The 19,052-nt window shown below is 30.8% G+C and overlaps 1 protein-coding gene across 1 annotated transcript in view; it reads left to right on the plus strand.

Annotated features, from left to right (window-relative positions):
• Positions 1 to 16,472, plus strand: part of LOC118200447 (protein tolkin-like) — a 584,765-nt gene extending 568,293 nt beyond the window's left edge. Inside the window, exons 18-19 of the mRNA XM_085819846.1 lie at positions 8,694 to 8,944; positions 11,641 to 16,472. Coding sequence (XP_085675972.1) covers positions 8,694 to 8,944; positions 11,641 to 11,793 — 404 coding nt within the window. The 3' untranslated portion in view covers positions 11,794 to 16,472. The remainder of the gene's footprint in view (positions 1 to 8,693; positions 8,945 to 11,640) is intronic.
• The last annotated feature ends 2,580 nt before the right edge of the window (positions 16,473 to 19,052 follow it).

The raw sequence follows: 19,052 nt of genomic DNA on the forward strand, positions 1-19,052 counted from the left end.
TAATTTTGAATTAACTTCAGTGGAATGTTGCATCACGTATTTGTTGACATGCTTCTTGAATGCTTTCAAAATACTTGAAGGTTTTTAGAAGTATACCTTGTCTTCTCGTAATATGGGAATTAAAAAGTAAAAATTAGAAGTTGCGAGAATTTCAAGAATAATTTGTTTGCATTTCATTAGACGCTTAGAAAATTCAGATTTGTTTATATTTCTGCGTAAAAGAAATTCCAGGTTTTCTCAAAATATAGTTGTTTTAAAAAGACAAGATTTACATATATATATATATATATATATATAATTAACAAGCTAGGTAGTAAGTACAATACTGAAAGACCAATTTGGTCAAAAAATATTTTGCGCAATATGCTAATTTCTCGCATTTCTGAACCATTCGATACGGAGCTGAAGTTTGTAATTTCTTTCATATATTATTTTATATTTAATAATGATATGTGCTTTTTACTTAATATTCTGCATTGTAATATACATTCTATAATACACTTACATATTCAATACTTAATAATACAGAATACATAAGTGAAGTTATCTTAGGTATCTTTATTAAATTTATAATCTTCTAATTATACCATTCTAAACTTTTCGTAAGATTTAACATCACACTATCACTATCTCTTCTTCTAACCGGCACATTATCCATTTGGATGAAGGATTCCCAACCTTTTTCTTACATCGACCCTTTAAAATATATATATATATATATATATATATCATCTAACCTCTTACATTTTTCTCAGTAACATATAATATGCAACATAAAGTATGCAACATAATACGAATAATTGCCCATAAATAAATTAACGATGACAATTAATCTTAAAATGAACAAATGTTTTGAAAAAAATAATTTATTGAATTTAAGGGATTTATTTATTTTTTTTTAATTATTATTGTTTTTACTTTTACAAATGTGAACTAGTTTTCCAAGAACAAAATCACAGATTCTATTCTTTAGGAAACAAGATCAAGGAACAAAATCAAAGATTGCAGTAGAGTTCGATTTTTATTAATATCATGATTGTGTTTGATGTATTGATGCATTTTTTTTTAAATATCTAGCATAAGTTTGCTTGATTTATTTCTTAAATCTTCTCGTTCAAAAATATTCAACCTGTTCTTGTTTGCGACGTAAATTATTGACTTAACTGAAGTCTGCTTCTACACGGTTAAAAATAAGGAAAATATTGGTTCGGAAACAATTTTTGTTTGGGAATATTTCTCTGGAATGATTTTTAAATTCCAAAACTTAGCTTATTCATGCGTTTTGAATAAGATTTCTGCTTGAACATCCTCCTTCAGTGCGATCCATTCTTCTTGCATTATAATTATAGTATATTTTATTCCTTATTTTAAATTTCTTTACTATATGATATAGATTTATATCCGTAAACAATTAATTATTAATTTTGTTCATAATTTTTTCGTAATCAATGGGATCTTAATTATTCAGATCAATTGTTCATATTCGGCTTTCGACTCCCAATTAATTCCCTTAATCTTTTTTTTTTTCCTTTAAAATTTCATTAATCCCTAAGTGTTCAATACCCTTGATTGGAAACCCTTTATTTGGATGAATACATAACAGAATTCAGGGATTATGATTAGATATGTAACCCAAAGAGTAAGGAAGCAAAAATTAGAGTCATAAATAGAAAATTAATAATTATACATGTAAGATATAAAAAAGGATGGAAATTTATTATTAACAGATTAAACTTAATTGAAACAAACTGACAGTAAGCCTTTAAAGTTTTTAGTTTCAATTAAAGTGCAACCCACTTCGTGGCATCTGCATTTTCCCTGAAGTATCCGCATTGCTGCAGTCTTTTGCCCAGTCGTTGACAGTAAATGTGCATAAAGCTTGTTGCTTATAATTCACCAACGAATCGGTTTTCCTTTTGAAATACTTTGGATGGCGCACTGAAGTCAACACATTTTGGATGATGCATAACTTTCGGGATTTTTTTGTTTACTTTCGAACTTGCGGATACTATTTTCATTGGGATCCGGACAGGTACCAATTATATCATATTAAAAGATGTAATAGTTGCGGTAGTATTATAAGACTAGAAGAGAAACACGCTAATGTGACAATCAAAATCGTAAAAACAACCTTGTATTTAGCGTAAGTATATTAAAACACTCAATCGATTTCGAGGGCAGCTAAAGGTCCCTCCTCATCAGAAGAAAGAAATACCTAGAAAGAAGAAAAATAAAGGGGAAGGAGTCTCAGAAACACGTGGTCCTTATCAGCACTGCACGTGGTTATAACCGGATTTTTAATCAGAGTTACACTGGCCGCCTACTTTTACTGAGCCAGGCTATCTGATCAAACATATAACACAAAGGACAAGAAAAATTAGCGAAGTTAAAAATAGGGAGCGAGGGGCAACTGCACCTTCACGCTCAAAATCTGAACTTCGAATTTATTTTTCTTCTTTCTAGGTATTTCTTTCTCCTGATGAGGAGGGACCTTTAGCTGCCCTCGAAATCGATTGAGTGTTTCAATATACTTACGCTAAATACAAGGTTGTTTTTACGATTTTGATTGTAGTATTATAAGTTTGGAAAGTCTTTGTTTTGATCCTGAGCAGCTACTGAGCAAATGTCTGCAACAATGCAGATACTGCAGGGAAGGTGCCGATGCCTTGAAGGGAGTTGTGCTACTATTGAAAATTACAAATTTAAAGGTCCATTGACAGTTTGTTCCAATTAAGTTTAATTTTTAAATAGATTTCCAACATTACTTTCATATCTTACATATTGTCTTATATTTCGTTGATGTGCCGAAAGAACTTATTATAGAGTTGGTACAGAAGAAGAAATCAGTCACTTTTTAGTCACGGCCGAGAAAAATTGCTGCGTAGATATGACTGGAGAGGAAATCAGAACTGGCCTTGATGATTAAAACGTCGTTTTAATTTTGAACAGGAACAAGTTTTCAAAAATACATTTTTGCTTAATTGGTAGAACAGTAGAAGTGCTTAAAGGCGTCCCACAATTTCTATATACGCAGTTTACATTTTCCACAATTAGTAGGAAAAGAGGCTTAGCGAAAAGACATGACTTTCCTAGGAAACAGCAAGCGAAAAAAATTAGGCGTAATACTTGCAGTAGTATTTACAAGTTCGGAAAGTCTTTATTTGAATCCTGAGCAGCGATTAGGCTAACGTCTACAGGAATGCAGATACCTTCAAGGGTGTTTTGCTTTAATTGGAAATTAGAAACTTAAAGGTCTATTGTCAGTTTGTTCCAGTTAAGTTTAATTTGTTAACAAATTTTCATCGTATGTTTATATCGCTCATGCACAAAAATATACATACATATATATATATTACTTTTACAGAACAAAAACGCTGGAGTTTATTATTGTTTGTCCTTATTTTTTTACAATAAGAATTATATATATATTTAAAGAGAGAGAGATAGCCAACATGCATTTCCATGTTTTAATTCGAAAAGTTAAATACAGTAAAACTTTAATTAATCGATTTCCGATAATTCAAATAGCAATTTATTTCAGAAATCTAATCCAGGGTTTCACTCCGAATTAAAGAAGACTGAGCTTCTTTTCATATATAAGGCATTTTAACAACTTGAAGAATATTAATCGTTTCAGATGGCAATAAAATAATGTCCTTTACAAGTAAAGGACAACATCTTGACAAACAAAAGGTAAAATACGACAGCAGGTTACTGCCAGTCGAAGATGTCTGAGATCTTTCCTTAACCCTCGATATAATGAAAATACGTAAGAAAGTAACTTATTGGAAATCGTATTTTATCTGGACTTCTTAATAATATTTTACAACAAATGTGGTTTTATGCATTAAATATAATAAATAAATTTCTTGAATATCCCATAATATGTAATATGAAATTTCTGATTCTTCTTCGCTTTTATAGTAGTCTCTTTAAGAAAATCGTACGATAATGAAGAAATTTTATTCTAATACATATATTGCAATAATGTAAATATATATATTTACTTTTATTTTTATATTTAGTTCTTTCAAGTATTAATATGCATTTTTGATATTTTTGTAGTTTTCTGTCTTACACCATTTTTCATTCAAGAAGGAAATATAAAAACAGATATCGGAGCTTTTAAAACTGAAATTCCTTCTGTTCTGAATTTTTATTTTGATTAACAATTTCGCAATTTTGTTAATGTTTTGCAATTTAGGTAACAATTTTTGCGATTTCGTAAAAAATTAATTTTTGAGCAAAACTACAAAAAAAAAAAAAAAAAAAAAAAAAAAAAAAGTGGAGATTTTAAAAGTGAAATTCTTTATGAGCTGAGTTTTAAGCTTATTCTATAGCTTATCAGGTTCAATGTTCCTTCTAACCTTCTTCGGGAACATGCAAGGACCTGACTCGGAACAGAGAGCTTATAAAGCTATGTTCAAAACTGTGGGAAGTAAACAAGATACACAAGAAGGGTATACAAAACCCTTTATTTTCTCTATTTACAATGACTTCCGTACTTCGGAATACACCGACCCGCTACTTGGGGTCAAAACGTAAAAGTATAAAAATAAAATTAAACTCTAATTTAACTTAAGAATAATAAACGTGGAAGATTGGCCTTATATTAACAGGAAGCGTATGTAGTACAGAGGACTGTGAACACTACAATACGTTTAAAATTTATCAAGAGAATTAAAACCGCTGGCCTGGAAGGCATAAAGCAACTGCGTAACTTCTAAGGTAAGCGGCCTGCTTCGACTCACTGCTTCCTCTCTCTCGCTTGGCAAAAAGCCACAACTTAAATACTTGGCGTTCGCCAGACAAACTTTGCATAAAAACCTTAACGCTTATAATTCTGGCCGGAAGTAGAAAATAAGAAGTGATAGTAAAGATTTAAAATAAAATAAACGTTAGTAAAACTTAAGATCCTTACAAGCTAAGATTTAATTTTATAAATTGATATCATAAAATATTACTTTTATTGAAGATCAAAGGCAAACAACACTTTTATGTTTTTTCGTATATTTAAAAATGTGTTCTTTTTCATTTTTAGGGGGGAGTAATTCTTAATAATGAATTTCTTTTAGTGGCGTTAGACTACAACATGATGTTTTCAGATTGCAAGTTAATTCCTTTATATTCTTTATTTTTAAGTATTTCACATTGTTTTCTTTCAGCTATGGAGATATATCGTCTCGGGAAATTTGTCTTTTTATAATACCGGGTGATTTACAGATGATTCATTGGGTTTTGGATGAATGTATTTCACAAAGTATTGCGAAAACAAAATAGTGAATGATAGAAACATTGTATAAAAAAGCACATTTTCAGGTTTTTTTTTACGCATCATTACAAGTGTTCTGAGTGCTGTTCTTGTATTACATGACAAACATCTATGCCGTAATCATGTTTGAATATATTAGTTCTAGCATATCTTTGTTAGTGTTCACCAGCGCGGCAGTGATGCGATCCTGGTGTTCCGTCTATATTGTCGGCAAAAGTGGTATGCAAACATTGTCTTTAACATATTCCCAAAGGAAAATATTCCAAACTGTAATGTAAGGAGGCCTTGGAGGCCACTTGAAGAGTCCCAAATCATCCTGAGCGCAGTGCCCAATCCACCGGTTTAGAAGTTTCTCTTTCAGATGGCAACGCACTTCTCTCTGCGAACGAGGCAGAGCTCTGTCTTATTGGAATATGAAATTTTGGATATCAGCTATCAGTTTTGGAAACAGCCGGTCTTGCACCATATGTACCCAACACAGTTTTCCCAGGAGAAAAGTAAGGCCCGCACACTTTGCTAAGTGAAACAGCACAGAACACATTCATTCATCTTTGAAGAATCTCTTACAATCTCTACTGTAACATAGGAATTTGCGGTGTCCCATATGAGGACGTTGTGACTATCACTTGATCGTTTAGGTGGAACCTTGCCTCACCAATGAACACGATTCGGAGTAAATTCGTCATCTTCCATTGCTTCCTGGAAAAGCTCTCAAAATTCGCTTTTGATGGTGCGGTCGACTGGCTGTAAACTTTGCATCAGATGTATGCGATATGGTTTCTAACTTAATCACTTGTGCAGAATTATCAGCACAGTTAACTGAGGAATGCCCAGTTCGCGACTTGCACGACACGTAGATTTCTTTAGGCTACAAGGAACGTCTGGCGGATATTCTCCATTGCTTCAACTGCAATACCTGGTCGTCCAGAGCTTTTTCATTTACAGAGCAAACTTGTATCCTTAAATTTCGATACCATAGCATAATGCTTTGGCGAGTTGATGGCCTTAAGTTCGCACACTGCATGGTAGTGACAGATTCAATCTTCTCATATTGCAACACACAAAATCCTTGCTGTTGATTAGTTGTCATTAATCATCTTGTCTCCTGGTGAATCTAGAAACTTGCAATGGCATAAACAAATATTTTAAAATATGATTTTTTAACTGGTTATTAGTGCAAAACTGGTGGACATTATATATTTGAAGCTATAACACGTCAAAATCCATTGGATTATTAGTAATCATCCTGTATTATTTACTTAGGTGTTTTCACTTAAAATTTTTGATTTTGAAGAAAATCAATATATCAAAGTCAGTAAAATATTTCATCAAAAACTCTTTCAAACGAATATATGCGATCAGAAATATATAGTTGCATGCCACTTACATGCATCATTTCCAACTGAATGCATCAAAAGTTCTAACTCCTTGGTTTTTAATTAAGTTTCGATATTTTTTGTGTCTTGGAACAATTTTCGTTGTTCACGTAAGCAGAAATGATTGACTTGCTTTGTATGCAAAATATCCTTGCAGGCTATCCAAGTAGAATCTTCGAATTCTATTTAGTAAGTAGTAATTATTTTGAAACAATTCGCCGAAAATCGCATTAATTTGAATTTTTCACTGTACGAGAGCTTTTGCAATTCTATTTACTTCCAGCTAACTGATGTTTGATCGTAGTAACTTCTTACTGAATAAGAAGGTTTGTGTATGAAATGGTTCTTAAAAAAATGGCAAAATCGGAAGAATAGAAACTTTCGTTCTTCAGTATTGAAGAAAAGTATAAGCAATACTTATACAATACGTAGAATATTCTAAGTCCGGAAAAATTTTAGAAATTGTTTTCCAGATTAAAGACATAATATCGTGGCTCATGATTTTGCCGAGTTTTAAACTGTCCCTCATATCATATTAAAAAAATGTTCTCATAGAATATCCTGAAAATGTCATTTTTTTTAAGTCCCAAAATCCCAGGACATACGAAAGATAGCCTGAAGATGATGATTCGCAAATGTTTTTGCTCACTTTCAAACTGTTCTTATAGCATATTCCAAAAGTGTTTCCGTAGAATAGCCTCAGAATGTTCTTCTTAAGTCCCAATGTCCCAGATAACCTGAAGCAGATGATACTCAAATGTCCTGAGCTCTACAAAACTGAACATCCTGAGAATGTCTGCTTTAAGTCGTGGATATGCGATGATATCCTGAAGATGTTGATTCTTTGGTGTCTTAAAAACATCTTTATTTAACATCCCGAGGTTATCCTTACTCCATGTTAAGCTTGTTATTTCTTTGTTAATTATCTCTGCTATTTTTGTTACATTTCTGATCATTTATTATTTCTAAGTATGGGAAAATTGGTTTCAATTAATTAGTTATTTCTAGAATATTTATTAAAGTGATAAACATTTTACGCAATAAATTGTTTAAATTATTCGTATGATTAATTTTGCATTATAAATTATTATACACTTAAATCTATTTACCAGTCAAGAATTATTACCATGAAGAATTATTTTATAAACTCTTCCGTACGCTAAAATTTCCTATACTATGAACCTCCTCACGGTGACCGCTTCATTAAAACGATCACCTCTGGAAGCCACCAATATTTTTGAGAACAAAAGTAAGCATTGGTATTGAACGCTATCTCCCTAAAGCGATCACCTTCACAAAAGACCAAAGTCGTCTGGAATTATAGGCTTAGAAAGGTTTACTCTACTTAAATTTTTAAACAGCCTTAAAGCTGCACATTTTAAATTAATTCTATTTCGTATTTTCAGTTTTCCCCTCTTTAAAATCTTTGATGAGCGATGACAATTGGAAAACCTGGCAGTTACGGGACAGCTTCATCGCTGGGGTAAAGAAATACAGTTAAATTTATTGAAAGTTTTATAGCAAAACTTAACAGGGCAGTTTAAAGATTGGTGGTTTAACTATTTCTTCAAAGTAAAAGCCCTTTTCTTAAATTGCAGGAAGAAAATCTTTCATTCTCTTACACTGTTATTATTATTATATTATTACTTTTCTATTTTGTATACTATAATTATTATTGGATTAAGGTTATGCGATAATTTCGCAGCAAAAATGGCTCTCGTAAAAGATGCGACGAGAAACCTCGCTGTGTCCTTTTTCCAAAACTGGGAAACAGAATTAAGCTAAGCACGCTTTGGCCTGCATGTAACTTTAATAAGAGAATGTACACGACAAAGTAATGTCTTTATACGTTGTCGCTAATGCAGATTGCTCATGAACCTGCATGAATATGTATTGGATTATTTTAAAAGTAATGACAGTTTCATTTTCGTAGTATGTGAACATTTGCGACTCATTACGTAACAAGATTTTTTTATATTATATCTTGAGATCTGAAAAAAAACTTTTTTCTCATTCTCTGTTTCTTTCTTTTTCTTACGCCACAGTGTGCGGTGGACGTCTACTAGCTGGTCACACTATGGAGCATCTTTATTCTCACGCAAAATATGGAGACCAGAATTATGACAACAAGGAAGACTGTGATTGGATTATCCAAGGCCTCAACGATCGCAGGATCAGACTACGCTTCTTGACATTTGAAGTCGAGCAAGAACAAGACTGCGGTTATGATTATGTCGAGATATTTGACGGGGAGGACGATAATTCGAAGCCGATGGGCAAATATTGTGGTAACAAGGTACTGACTCCTTTGCATTCTAGTAACATTTTAACAACATTTATGTACGTATTGACAGTTTTCAACTATTTACAATCACATACTCACAAAGATTTATTGCTATGTATTGCTTAAGAAATTATCCTTAGTTACGGTGTGTTTTTTGGATCATTTATAATACATTTAGAATTATAGTGTATAAACCACTTACAGTCCGGAAGCAGGTTAACGGTTTGTGGATAAACCAAACTCTAAAAACGAATTTTGCTTCGCTAGATAGGGAAAATTCAGCCCGATCTTAATTCACCGTTGACAGTTTTATTCCCGTTTCAGCCTTAGGGAGAAATATTAGTAATATTATTCCCAATTCAGTTCAATTGAGAAATATCACCTCATTTCATTTATAATACCGTCTACGTCTTATATTACATTTTATAAAAGAAAGAAAATAATATTAGTGCCTTAAGGCAACGTAGACTGTTTTATTGGGGTGTATGTTATTAGAATATACTACATGAAAATAATGCTGCACAAATATTTTGGTTTTAGTTTTATGTATTATTTTAGCGGAAACGTTAAACCTCTTTTTGCCTGCTTTCCGTATGCTTTCAACCTGCTTTCTTTTATATGCCACATACAAGGCAACTTGTTATTGTCTCTGAAAACTTTTAACCACTAATTATTTGTTGCCTTTGTTTATAGCGCACGGAGAGAAATTATGAACACAAATTAATAGTGTAAAACAAAAATATGTCCAGAAAACACAACATAAATATTGCTCACGTTCTCATGTAAATACTGTTCTTTAATGCCGTTTATTAAGATTCTTCATTTAATATTTACATTATTCTTCCGTTATTTAGAATACGATTTAAATCAATAGTCTTTCCTTTCGAACACTGATTTAATTTGTCAAACGGCCTTATTCTACAGATTAAATTACACGAATAGGTAAATTGTCAACTGCATTTTTCGATTACGATACGATATTAGTTATGTTCCTCTTTTTTTCCCTAATTGATTGCCTTCCGATTAACCGTTATTTTGAATTAACCGTCATATCCGATATTATCGCGTTAAGTCGAAAACTGAATGCATTTTCTTAAATTACTTAATGATTTTCTGATATGTTTAAGAAAATAAGATGCTTTCAATTTGCATAAATTAAGAGGCATTCCTCTCCTACTTTTATTTGTTTCTTTGCATTTATATTTACAGAAATCAGATTATTCTTAATGTCATAGAATTAAAAAAAAATAACTATGATCTCATTTGTGCAAGCATTGTAGTTTAATTATAAAGAACCCAAGACACAAGTACTTCGTGATTATACGACAGCTCAAAGTGTTCAAATGAAAGAAAAAAATTTAAAAAAAAAAAATTAAAAAAAAAAAATTAAAAGTTTTAGATTTTAAATTACGTCCAAAGGGGCGTTTTTTAACATTTTGTGCGTTACCTTTATTTATTAAATATCATGTTCTTCGTACTCAAACTATAAAATTCAGTTCAACAGCAATATCGCAAATCAAATTTTAAATGAGCATGTCTTTAGAATTTCCAATACACAGTCTCGCGCGCTGGAGATAATTTTTTTTTTTTTTCTGTTGCCATTGCTCGCTTTGAAATCGTTAATTGTTTTAATCAAAAATTAGTTGAAGTGTTACAAAATCTGAAATCGATAATAAAACAAATTTCAAATTCAAATTAGTGCTTCCACATGCCCATATTCTATGGAAGATTTACGTTATTCAAAATTTATGGCTCTAGTTGTTTTATCACAATGCCAGAAACATACGCACATTTATGCAGGTTCTTCATTATTTAATTTCTTTAAATATAAGACAGGATGGTAATATATGGTGGCAACGATTTGAAAAGTGATACAGCCTTTTAAAGTTTTCGACACAAAATGCCAAAGCGAAATTAATAGTCCTCCAGGGCAAATTGCCCCTTTGGACTAATAATAATAAAAAAAATTAAAAAAATCTGAAAGGTTTCAGATTTTAAATTACGTCCAAATGGGCGTTTTTTTAACGTTTTGTGCGTTACGTTTATTTATTAAATGCCATGTTCTTTGCACTTAAACCGTAAAATTCAGTTCAACAGCAATATTGCAAAATAATTTTAAAATGAGCACATCTTTAGAATTTCCGATACCTAGTCTCACGCGCTGGACATAAAAATGTGTTTTCTGTACAATATTGCCATTGCTGGCTTTAAATTCTTGTGTTTGTTAATGAAAAATTCGTTAAAGTTTTACAGAATATGAAATTGATAATAAAACAAATTCCAAATTTCAAATTTCGGCTTCCAGATGCCCATATTCGTAGGAAGATTACGTTATTCAAAACTGGATGGCTCTAGGCACCGTTTTTATCACAATGTGAGAAACATTTATGCAGGTTCTGCATTATTTAATTTCCTTAAGTATAATACAGGGCGATAATCTTTGTTGGCAACAATTTGAAAAGTGAATCAACGCTAAATGCCAAATCGAAATTAATAGTCCTTCTGAGCAAATTGCTCCTTTGGACTAAAAGGAAGACATCGAATTGCAAATCAAGCTACTTTTTTATTAGTAATAAATTTTGTTAGAACTTTTTTTTTTTTTTTTCATGCTGAGCACTTAGAGAGGAACAAGAGGATTTTCTGATTCTTTTGGTATTGATGATAATTTATATCGATTTTCCTGATTGTCTTTGTTATTATTCTTGCAGGTGCCGCCAGAGTTCTTTTCCAGTACTGACACGTTGATGGTCCGTTTCCGTTCTGACGATACCATCCATGCCAAGGGATTTTCCGCTGCTTATACAGCTCTCGATTCTTCTGCAGAAGATGCCGACGACATCATGGAAAGATATCTGCTCTAACAACAAACTTAAATTATTCTCAATCAGAGACCTCTTTGTACATAGAGAGACTTCGTGTATGATGATTCCAACTCGTATCTCATTTGATGCTGGCTTGTTCTCGTCCGTCGTCTCTCGGATTGGACAGAAATCTTCTGCACAGTCCTAAAAGTCTTAGCTCTAGATACCTGGAAGAGACTTAACAGTGTCTTTCGACACCAAGCCATGTTACCGAAGAGTCTTAAAATGAAATTTCGATGGCAAAGTCTGATGAGTTTGGAACAAGGGATGTTACTTAAGTCTAAACACTGGAGGCAAAGCATGTGCTTTTTAAACTTTATTGTCTAATATGGCAAACTTTGATTTTTCTTTCTTGATGTTAGAATTTATGAGAAATATCTGTCTTCAGCCTTTTTATGTATTACAGCGAGAATGCGTACTTACTATAATCCTACAATCATGGTATTAAAAAATATGTTATCAGGAAATGACGCTGAGATCTCTGGGGATTTAAGCAATAACTTTTTGTAAATCTGTCTTAAAATAATTGCTTACAAACACACGCGATTATATACATTGCACGTAAATATTTATGTAGGCGCATTAGTTACATGTAATCGTAATGTAATAATAATAATAATAATAATAAGTAATGCATCATAAACAAAAATGAATGATTCTCTGTTTAATTGATAATTAAAATTCATTAATTCCTTTTCATTTAAATGATCCAGGAAAATTATTTAAGTAGTTTACTAATTTTAACTCAAAAATTTATTAATTCTAATTAGATTTAATTTTTGTCTAGGTGGAAATTTATATGTTATCTATAAATGCATCATTAAGTAATTAGTTTTATTTTAATTATTTGTCATTTTGTTTTTTGCTTAAATACATGAAATTTACAAGACAAAAAATTGGAAAAAATATTAATTTTGTTATGATGATGGAAGACTATACTTACGGGAATAAATGAAAATTATACAACTGTTGCCATATATTGCTTAAATTTGTTTTTTATTTCCTACTAATGCATAGCCACGATCGCAATTTTTCTTCCATTTCGTTTTTCTGTTTGCCATATACACATAATTTAATTGTAGCTTTAAGCGAGCACTTAATGAAGTGGAATTTGTAGCTTCGACAAACTTTTATTGTTAGTGCTGCCATCTAGTACTCGGAAATCTAAATAATTAAGTTTTCGGGAAAATTTATTTCATTCTCTGCTCAAATTGCGCTTAAAATTGTATTAAAAAGCTTTATTAAATGTTTTTTTTTTTTTTTTTCTGTTTATTTTCTGTTTCATTCTGAAATTTTTCCTCTATTATTCGCTTTTAATAACAATTAAAAATTTTAATTCTTATTAATGCCAAAAAAGACAAATTTTGGTCAGTTATTAAATTTAAAAATATCGTTTAAATATTCCAGTATGCATGCTTAAATTATTGCGAACAGGAAATTATAATCAAAAGTGTGTTTGTAAGCATCTTACTATTTCAAATGCACAATTTCTTCTAACTGAAATAATAAAAAAATAGTATCCCAGCAAGATAATTATGAAGTCACAATCTATTATTTTTTCAAATAATTCTTTTGAAATTGAACGTTAATTAAGAAATCCTTATGAACTACGAGATGTGATATTATAAGGAGGCTTTCGTGTAAAATCTTGGAAAATATTAACTAGTGAAGTTGGTGTTTTAGAGTTTTTTTAATGTAAAGATGTGATAAGTTGGGACACTCAACAGCAGTAAAAAACGCATCTCTATATTTCTTTTATGTTAGGTCGTACAAAGAGATAAAAGAGACCGAATGAGACACATGCATGTAGAACATATCATTATTTAAAAGGATCATATCTTTACACAAGTTCAGGAGTAATCTCAAAAATACAAAGCAAATTAAATGTAAGTATGGTAACAAGAAACAGTAAACAGGAGGTTATACTAATCTCTTCCTTTAATCTACTGAACTAATAATTAAAATAATGTACAACTTTCACAAAAAAAAAAAAAAAAAAAAAAAAAAGTGGGCCAGGTACAGTTCAATTGTGAATTTGTAATTTGTAAAGTATTATGAAAACTAAAATTCTCATTTGTAAAAATCACGCGAGTAGTTTTTAAAAAATTAGCTTCAAAATTTTACCTCCTCACTGTTAATTGAATTTTGTATATATTTATTAATATCTCCTTCTTTTTATTAAATTTACTTGATGCCTTCTTTCACAGTTCGAAATTTAAGTTCAATCTAAATAAAATTCGCAGATATTTTCTAATTTATTTTTTAAATTTATATTTTTTAGTAACTATTACAATTTTTTCTTTTTGAATTATAACCTGTAAATTTTTTACCATCACCTTAAAGTAAATGTATTTTGGGGTAAATCTGCAAAAGACTAGAGTTTGTTATTCAAAATTTCCAAAACTATACTTGAATTTATATTTTGAAATTTCGCATGTTATTTCGCAAGCGATAATAACGCCACTTGTGCTTTAAACACTTTGTTAAAATTATTTGAAAGATTCACCTTTTTTTTTTCTACTCGTGCATAATGGGAAAAGGGAAAGGAAAGTAGGTTACTATATATTAAGAATTTCGCCAAGTGAATTATTCTTGACGCAAAATGAAAAAAAGTGCGCCAAGATAAATTTTTTAATTTCTCAATAAGTTTTTAACCCAATTTTGTTATTTTTTGGGCATAATTTCAGTCTTAGAATCGAAATATAGAGCAAAATGGGTATGTCATTTGAGAAAAGTCCGATTTTGTTCAAAATACCTATGTTAGCACAATGCTATAAGTCGCTCTTTCGAGCCATGAAAAACGCAAATAGAATTTCGTCAATTGGCCCAGTAGAAGGAGAGGTATAGGAGCGTCGCATTTTTTTGTGCAGAGTGTACATAGATTTATTATTTTTTTTAAACTGCGAAAATTCACACCATCAACAAATACTTCAAACATATAACTATCAAATTGTCTATTCTCTTAGACATCACCCGTACAAATTTATTTGCGTATTTTCATGTGTCTTATTATATATGATTAAAGTAAATGTAGAAAATTGAAGGCTCATATAACCAAAATGAATTATTAAATAGAATTTCATTAACAGTTTTGTTGCAAGTCTCTCTAATAGTAAAATTTTCGAAATATGGAAATAATAAACTGAAAATCGTTGAAAATTGGATTTAAAATGTAGGTTAATAATTTTAATGCATTGCAGTTCGTAATTTGAATCTATGAATTTTAATTTAATATCTTGTTAATATTTTTGCCTTGCCTAAAATTGAAAATTAGTGAAATAAAGTTTCGTATTCTGAGATTGTACGTTATTTTGGGGAATTTCTATTTCAAATAATAAATTACAATAGAAAGTAAGATATAATATAAATAGCATTCTATAAAAATAACTTCTTAATAATTATCAATGAAAGTTATAAATATGCGAGAAAAATTTAAGTATTATAAAATATGCTACTAGAAGATCTCTGAAATCGTATTTAGAAAGCAGCACTTTTTATTCACTCAGATGCTTTCTTCAGGTAAGCATTGCTTCGTTTCTTACTAATAATTCTTTTTAAAAGAAAACGTTTCTCGAAAAAAAAAAAGGTCTCTCATATATTTTTCATAAAATAATTACCATGAGGTCACATGCATGACCAAAACTGCGCATGGTTTTCGAAAAATTATTTCTCTGAGAGAAACACAGATAGAAAATTGAGCAAACCAAATAAAATTTTTAAAAAAATTATAAAATAATTGCATAAGTATGTATGTGACACAGAATTGCGTTTGTTTTTCGGGGGGAAAACTTTCTCAGACAAAAAGACCTTTCATATAATAATTGCCGTGAGTTCGTATGCGTTACAATATTGCGCTTGTTTTTCGGGGGGGGGGGGAATCTTTAAACTCCCTTCCCCCATAGCAAAAATTCAGAGCATAATATTATGAGTCCCTGTGCATAACAAAATTACGCATGTTTTTTAAAAATAAAGTTTCTTTCAAACAAAAGAAAAAGACCTTTCATAAAATAATTGACAAGAGTCCGTATGCGTCACAAATTTGCGCATGTTTTTCAAAAACATTTCTCTGAGAAAAAAAGAAACATTTTCAGAAAATGATGGCATGAGTCCATGTGTGTCATAAAACTATGTTTTTGTATCAAACATAAAATTTTTTCAAACGGAAAAAACATTTCTCATAAAATAATTGGCATAAATCCATGTGCCTCACAAAATTACGTTTGTTTTTCGAAAAAAGAAGTTCTCTGTGGCAAAAAAGATTTTTCATAAGGTAATTATAACGAATCGCTATGCATCACAATTTTTTTTTAATTTATGGAGCCAAAAAAAAAAAACTTTCAGAAAATAATGGCATGAGTCCGTGTTGGTAACAAAATTTCTCTCTCAAAAAATGCCTTTTATACAATAATTGGCATGAGTCTGTATACATTACAAAACTGCGTTTCTTGGTTTTATGAATTATTACTTAATTTCTCAATAATGCAAGCAAGTGAATTCAAACATGGGCCTCTCTTACTGACAAAGTTCGTCTCTGGTTAACTCTTTGGAGTTAGTTCATTGAATGATATATTAGCATTCACAGTCGTTAGTCAGCCTTCCATTGATTGTATGAATATTGTAAATGTATTCAATGTCTTCGTTTTTAAAAACTGATCATTAAATATTCATTTTCAATTTAATGCTTTCTCCCCTTATTTCACAAACTCATTACACTCATAAAATGCAGTTTGTTTCTTCTAAGCTAAAACAATCATTCTATTTTATACATATAAACAGAGAGTCCAAACTAATAGACATCAAGTGTGAATACAACAAAGATCTCCTGGAACTGTTTGCTAAATACAAAAAAATAATTATTTCCATTCTAACTATTTCCCATTAAAATATATATTGAAGTTTTCGTTAGTTAATGTTAGTTAACTAGAGAAACGTTAAGTTAGTTACTTAACGAAACTAAGTCGTTAGGGCATTTATATATTAGAATTGTCTTGTTGAAATAAGAAGTAACAGAAGTAAAACTTTGATACAAAAATTTGGACAAACTTAAAAATCGATAATTAATAAAGTAATAAGTAAATAAACAAAATTTTTAATTTCTGTATTAAGCCAGCTATATGTATCGCCAAAAGTGGGAATCACTGATCTTCTAACTCAGCTAAGCCTATCAGGCATGCTGAAGGTAAATGCCAGATTATCTGGAGCACTGCAAATTGAAAGGGCGGTTATAACGTCAATATTTTACCTTAAATCAGTTCGCCCGAAATTTTGGCTTGTGTATCATTTATCACTTAAACAACTGCGTGGTGAATTTTACTCTATTTTTGAGTTCTTAAAACTCTTCTCAAGTGATTACAAGATCCCCCACTTCAAGTCTCAAGCGAGCGGATAGATCAATAAATTACATGATAAGTAATATATGTTATATGTAAAAACAATTAAACAAAAATACTGTCCTGTGTATTGAAATAATTTAATATAAAACTAATGTAATTCACTCATTAACTCGTGTTCTAGGTGTCACCTACCCTTGCATTATTTTTAGTGATTTGGATTTTTTTTACACAAACTGTCGAGGTCTGGCTCTACTGTTACCGCATTTCACATTTTGCCTTTAATTTGTTTCTATAGTCTGTTTTTGTTGCAACGTACGCTGAAAAAGATGGCAGGTTGGAATTAAAATGTGTATAGCTGTTTGAGAAACTTCTGCGTATTTTGCTTGAGTCTGCAACCAAACATTTAGAGCTGCTATTTCTTAAATTTACAGTTTAACGTTAAATCAGTTGATGTATCAATGAATTGCTCTCTCTGTCGATGAGTTGCTCTCTCTGTCGATAAGTTGCTCCCTCTCCTTCATTGGAAAGCTTTCTGATTTATCGTAATATTCAAACGGATTTTTGAGTTAATTTTATAGTTGATAAACGCTAGTAAACTAATGCGAGAGCCATATAATTTTATTTTCGAACTTTTATTTTGACTCGACCTCATGGTTTGACTCCAGAAACCTAGTTTCAAGACCACTGGTCTATATAAAGATAAGTTGATGAAGTATCATCTCGAGAATAGAGTCCTTCTCTACCAAGCCGAAATAAAATACATCCAAAAAATATTTTATTCTAAGGACCGTTATTTGGGAAAAAATTGCTAACAAGGATCGAGCAAATACATAGAAGGCTTTCATAATATTTAATGACTTGCGATCAGTGTGCTTGAGAGTTTATCGCAACATATAAATTATTTAATGCTTAAATATATAACGAAAATGGGAATAAGGCATTAGCAGTATCCGGTATAAAGTTTTATGCTAGTATTCAAGAAAGAACTTGATCGTACAAGTGAAATGAAGGAAAACTTAATGTCAATGACATTGATGATAAAGAACTAGAAGATGAGCGAACACAATTTATTTTAAATGGCGAGAAACAAAATTTGGTAAACCCGAACGATAATTACCAATTCAGGAAATATAACAACAATACATCTTTTTTTCGTAAGCCGAAATATCGAGTTACAGATTATTTAAGAAATTCACAGGGTGAGGAAAGCTAAGAATTTGAGCAAATCTTACTATAGAGAAAGATACTCACGAACGACTAACTTGCAAGGGTATTATTCACAATTTTTCTGAAATTAAACCCCGAAAATGCAAATTTTAAAGTTTGATTAAATTATATACCATATTTATTCCCATATTTCTCCCTCTGGTGTAATTTGCCTTTGGTGTTTTCAACACATGATTTAGGAACTCCTGATTTCGGTTTACGGTGTAAAAAGTGTAAAATGTGTGCACACACACACAAAAAAAAGCATTTTGTGTAAGTGAAAAGAACATTGTTGAAATTGGTAAGTCCTTTGAAACATATAAATTGATAAGTCTTTTTAAACACACATATATTAGTGTGTATGTATGTCTTCATTTCTATGTGCTATATTTATCACTTAAGCCATCATTTCAGAACTACTATAAATCCTTTACTTTCCTCCACTCTGTTTTTAAATATTAAAGTAAGCAGGAAAAGGGGGGGGATGTGGAAATAATAAGATGTATATTTTTCGTTTAATTAGAAATTTTTTGCTACAAAATTATTACTTTACTAAATAAAAGAGCAATTTGCCTAGAAGGGCTGTTAATTTCGTTTCGATATTTTGCGTTGATTCACTATAAAAGTCTGAATCGCTTTTCAAATTTTTGCCATTAACTATTAGAACCCAGTATTACATTTAAAGAAATTAAATAATAAAGAATCTGTATGAATGTATGT

Source organism: Stegodyphus dumicola, chromosome 7 (assembly GCF_044657685.1).
Source record: "Stegodyphus dumicola isolate Sdum_Otavi_A_Nest chromosome 7, ASM4465768v1".
Taxonomy (NCBI): domain Eukaryota; kingdom Metazoa; phylum Arthropoda; class Arachnida; order Araneae; family Eresidae; genus Stegodyphus; species Stegodyphus dumicola.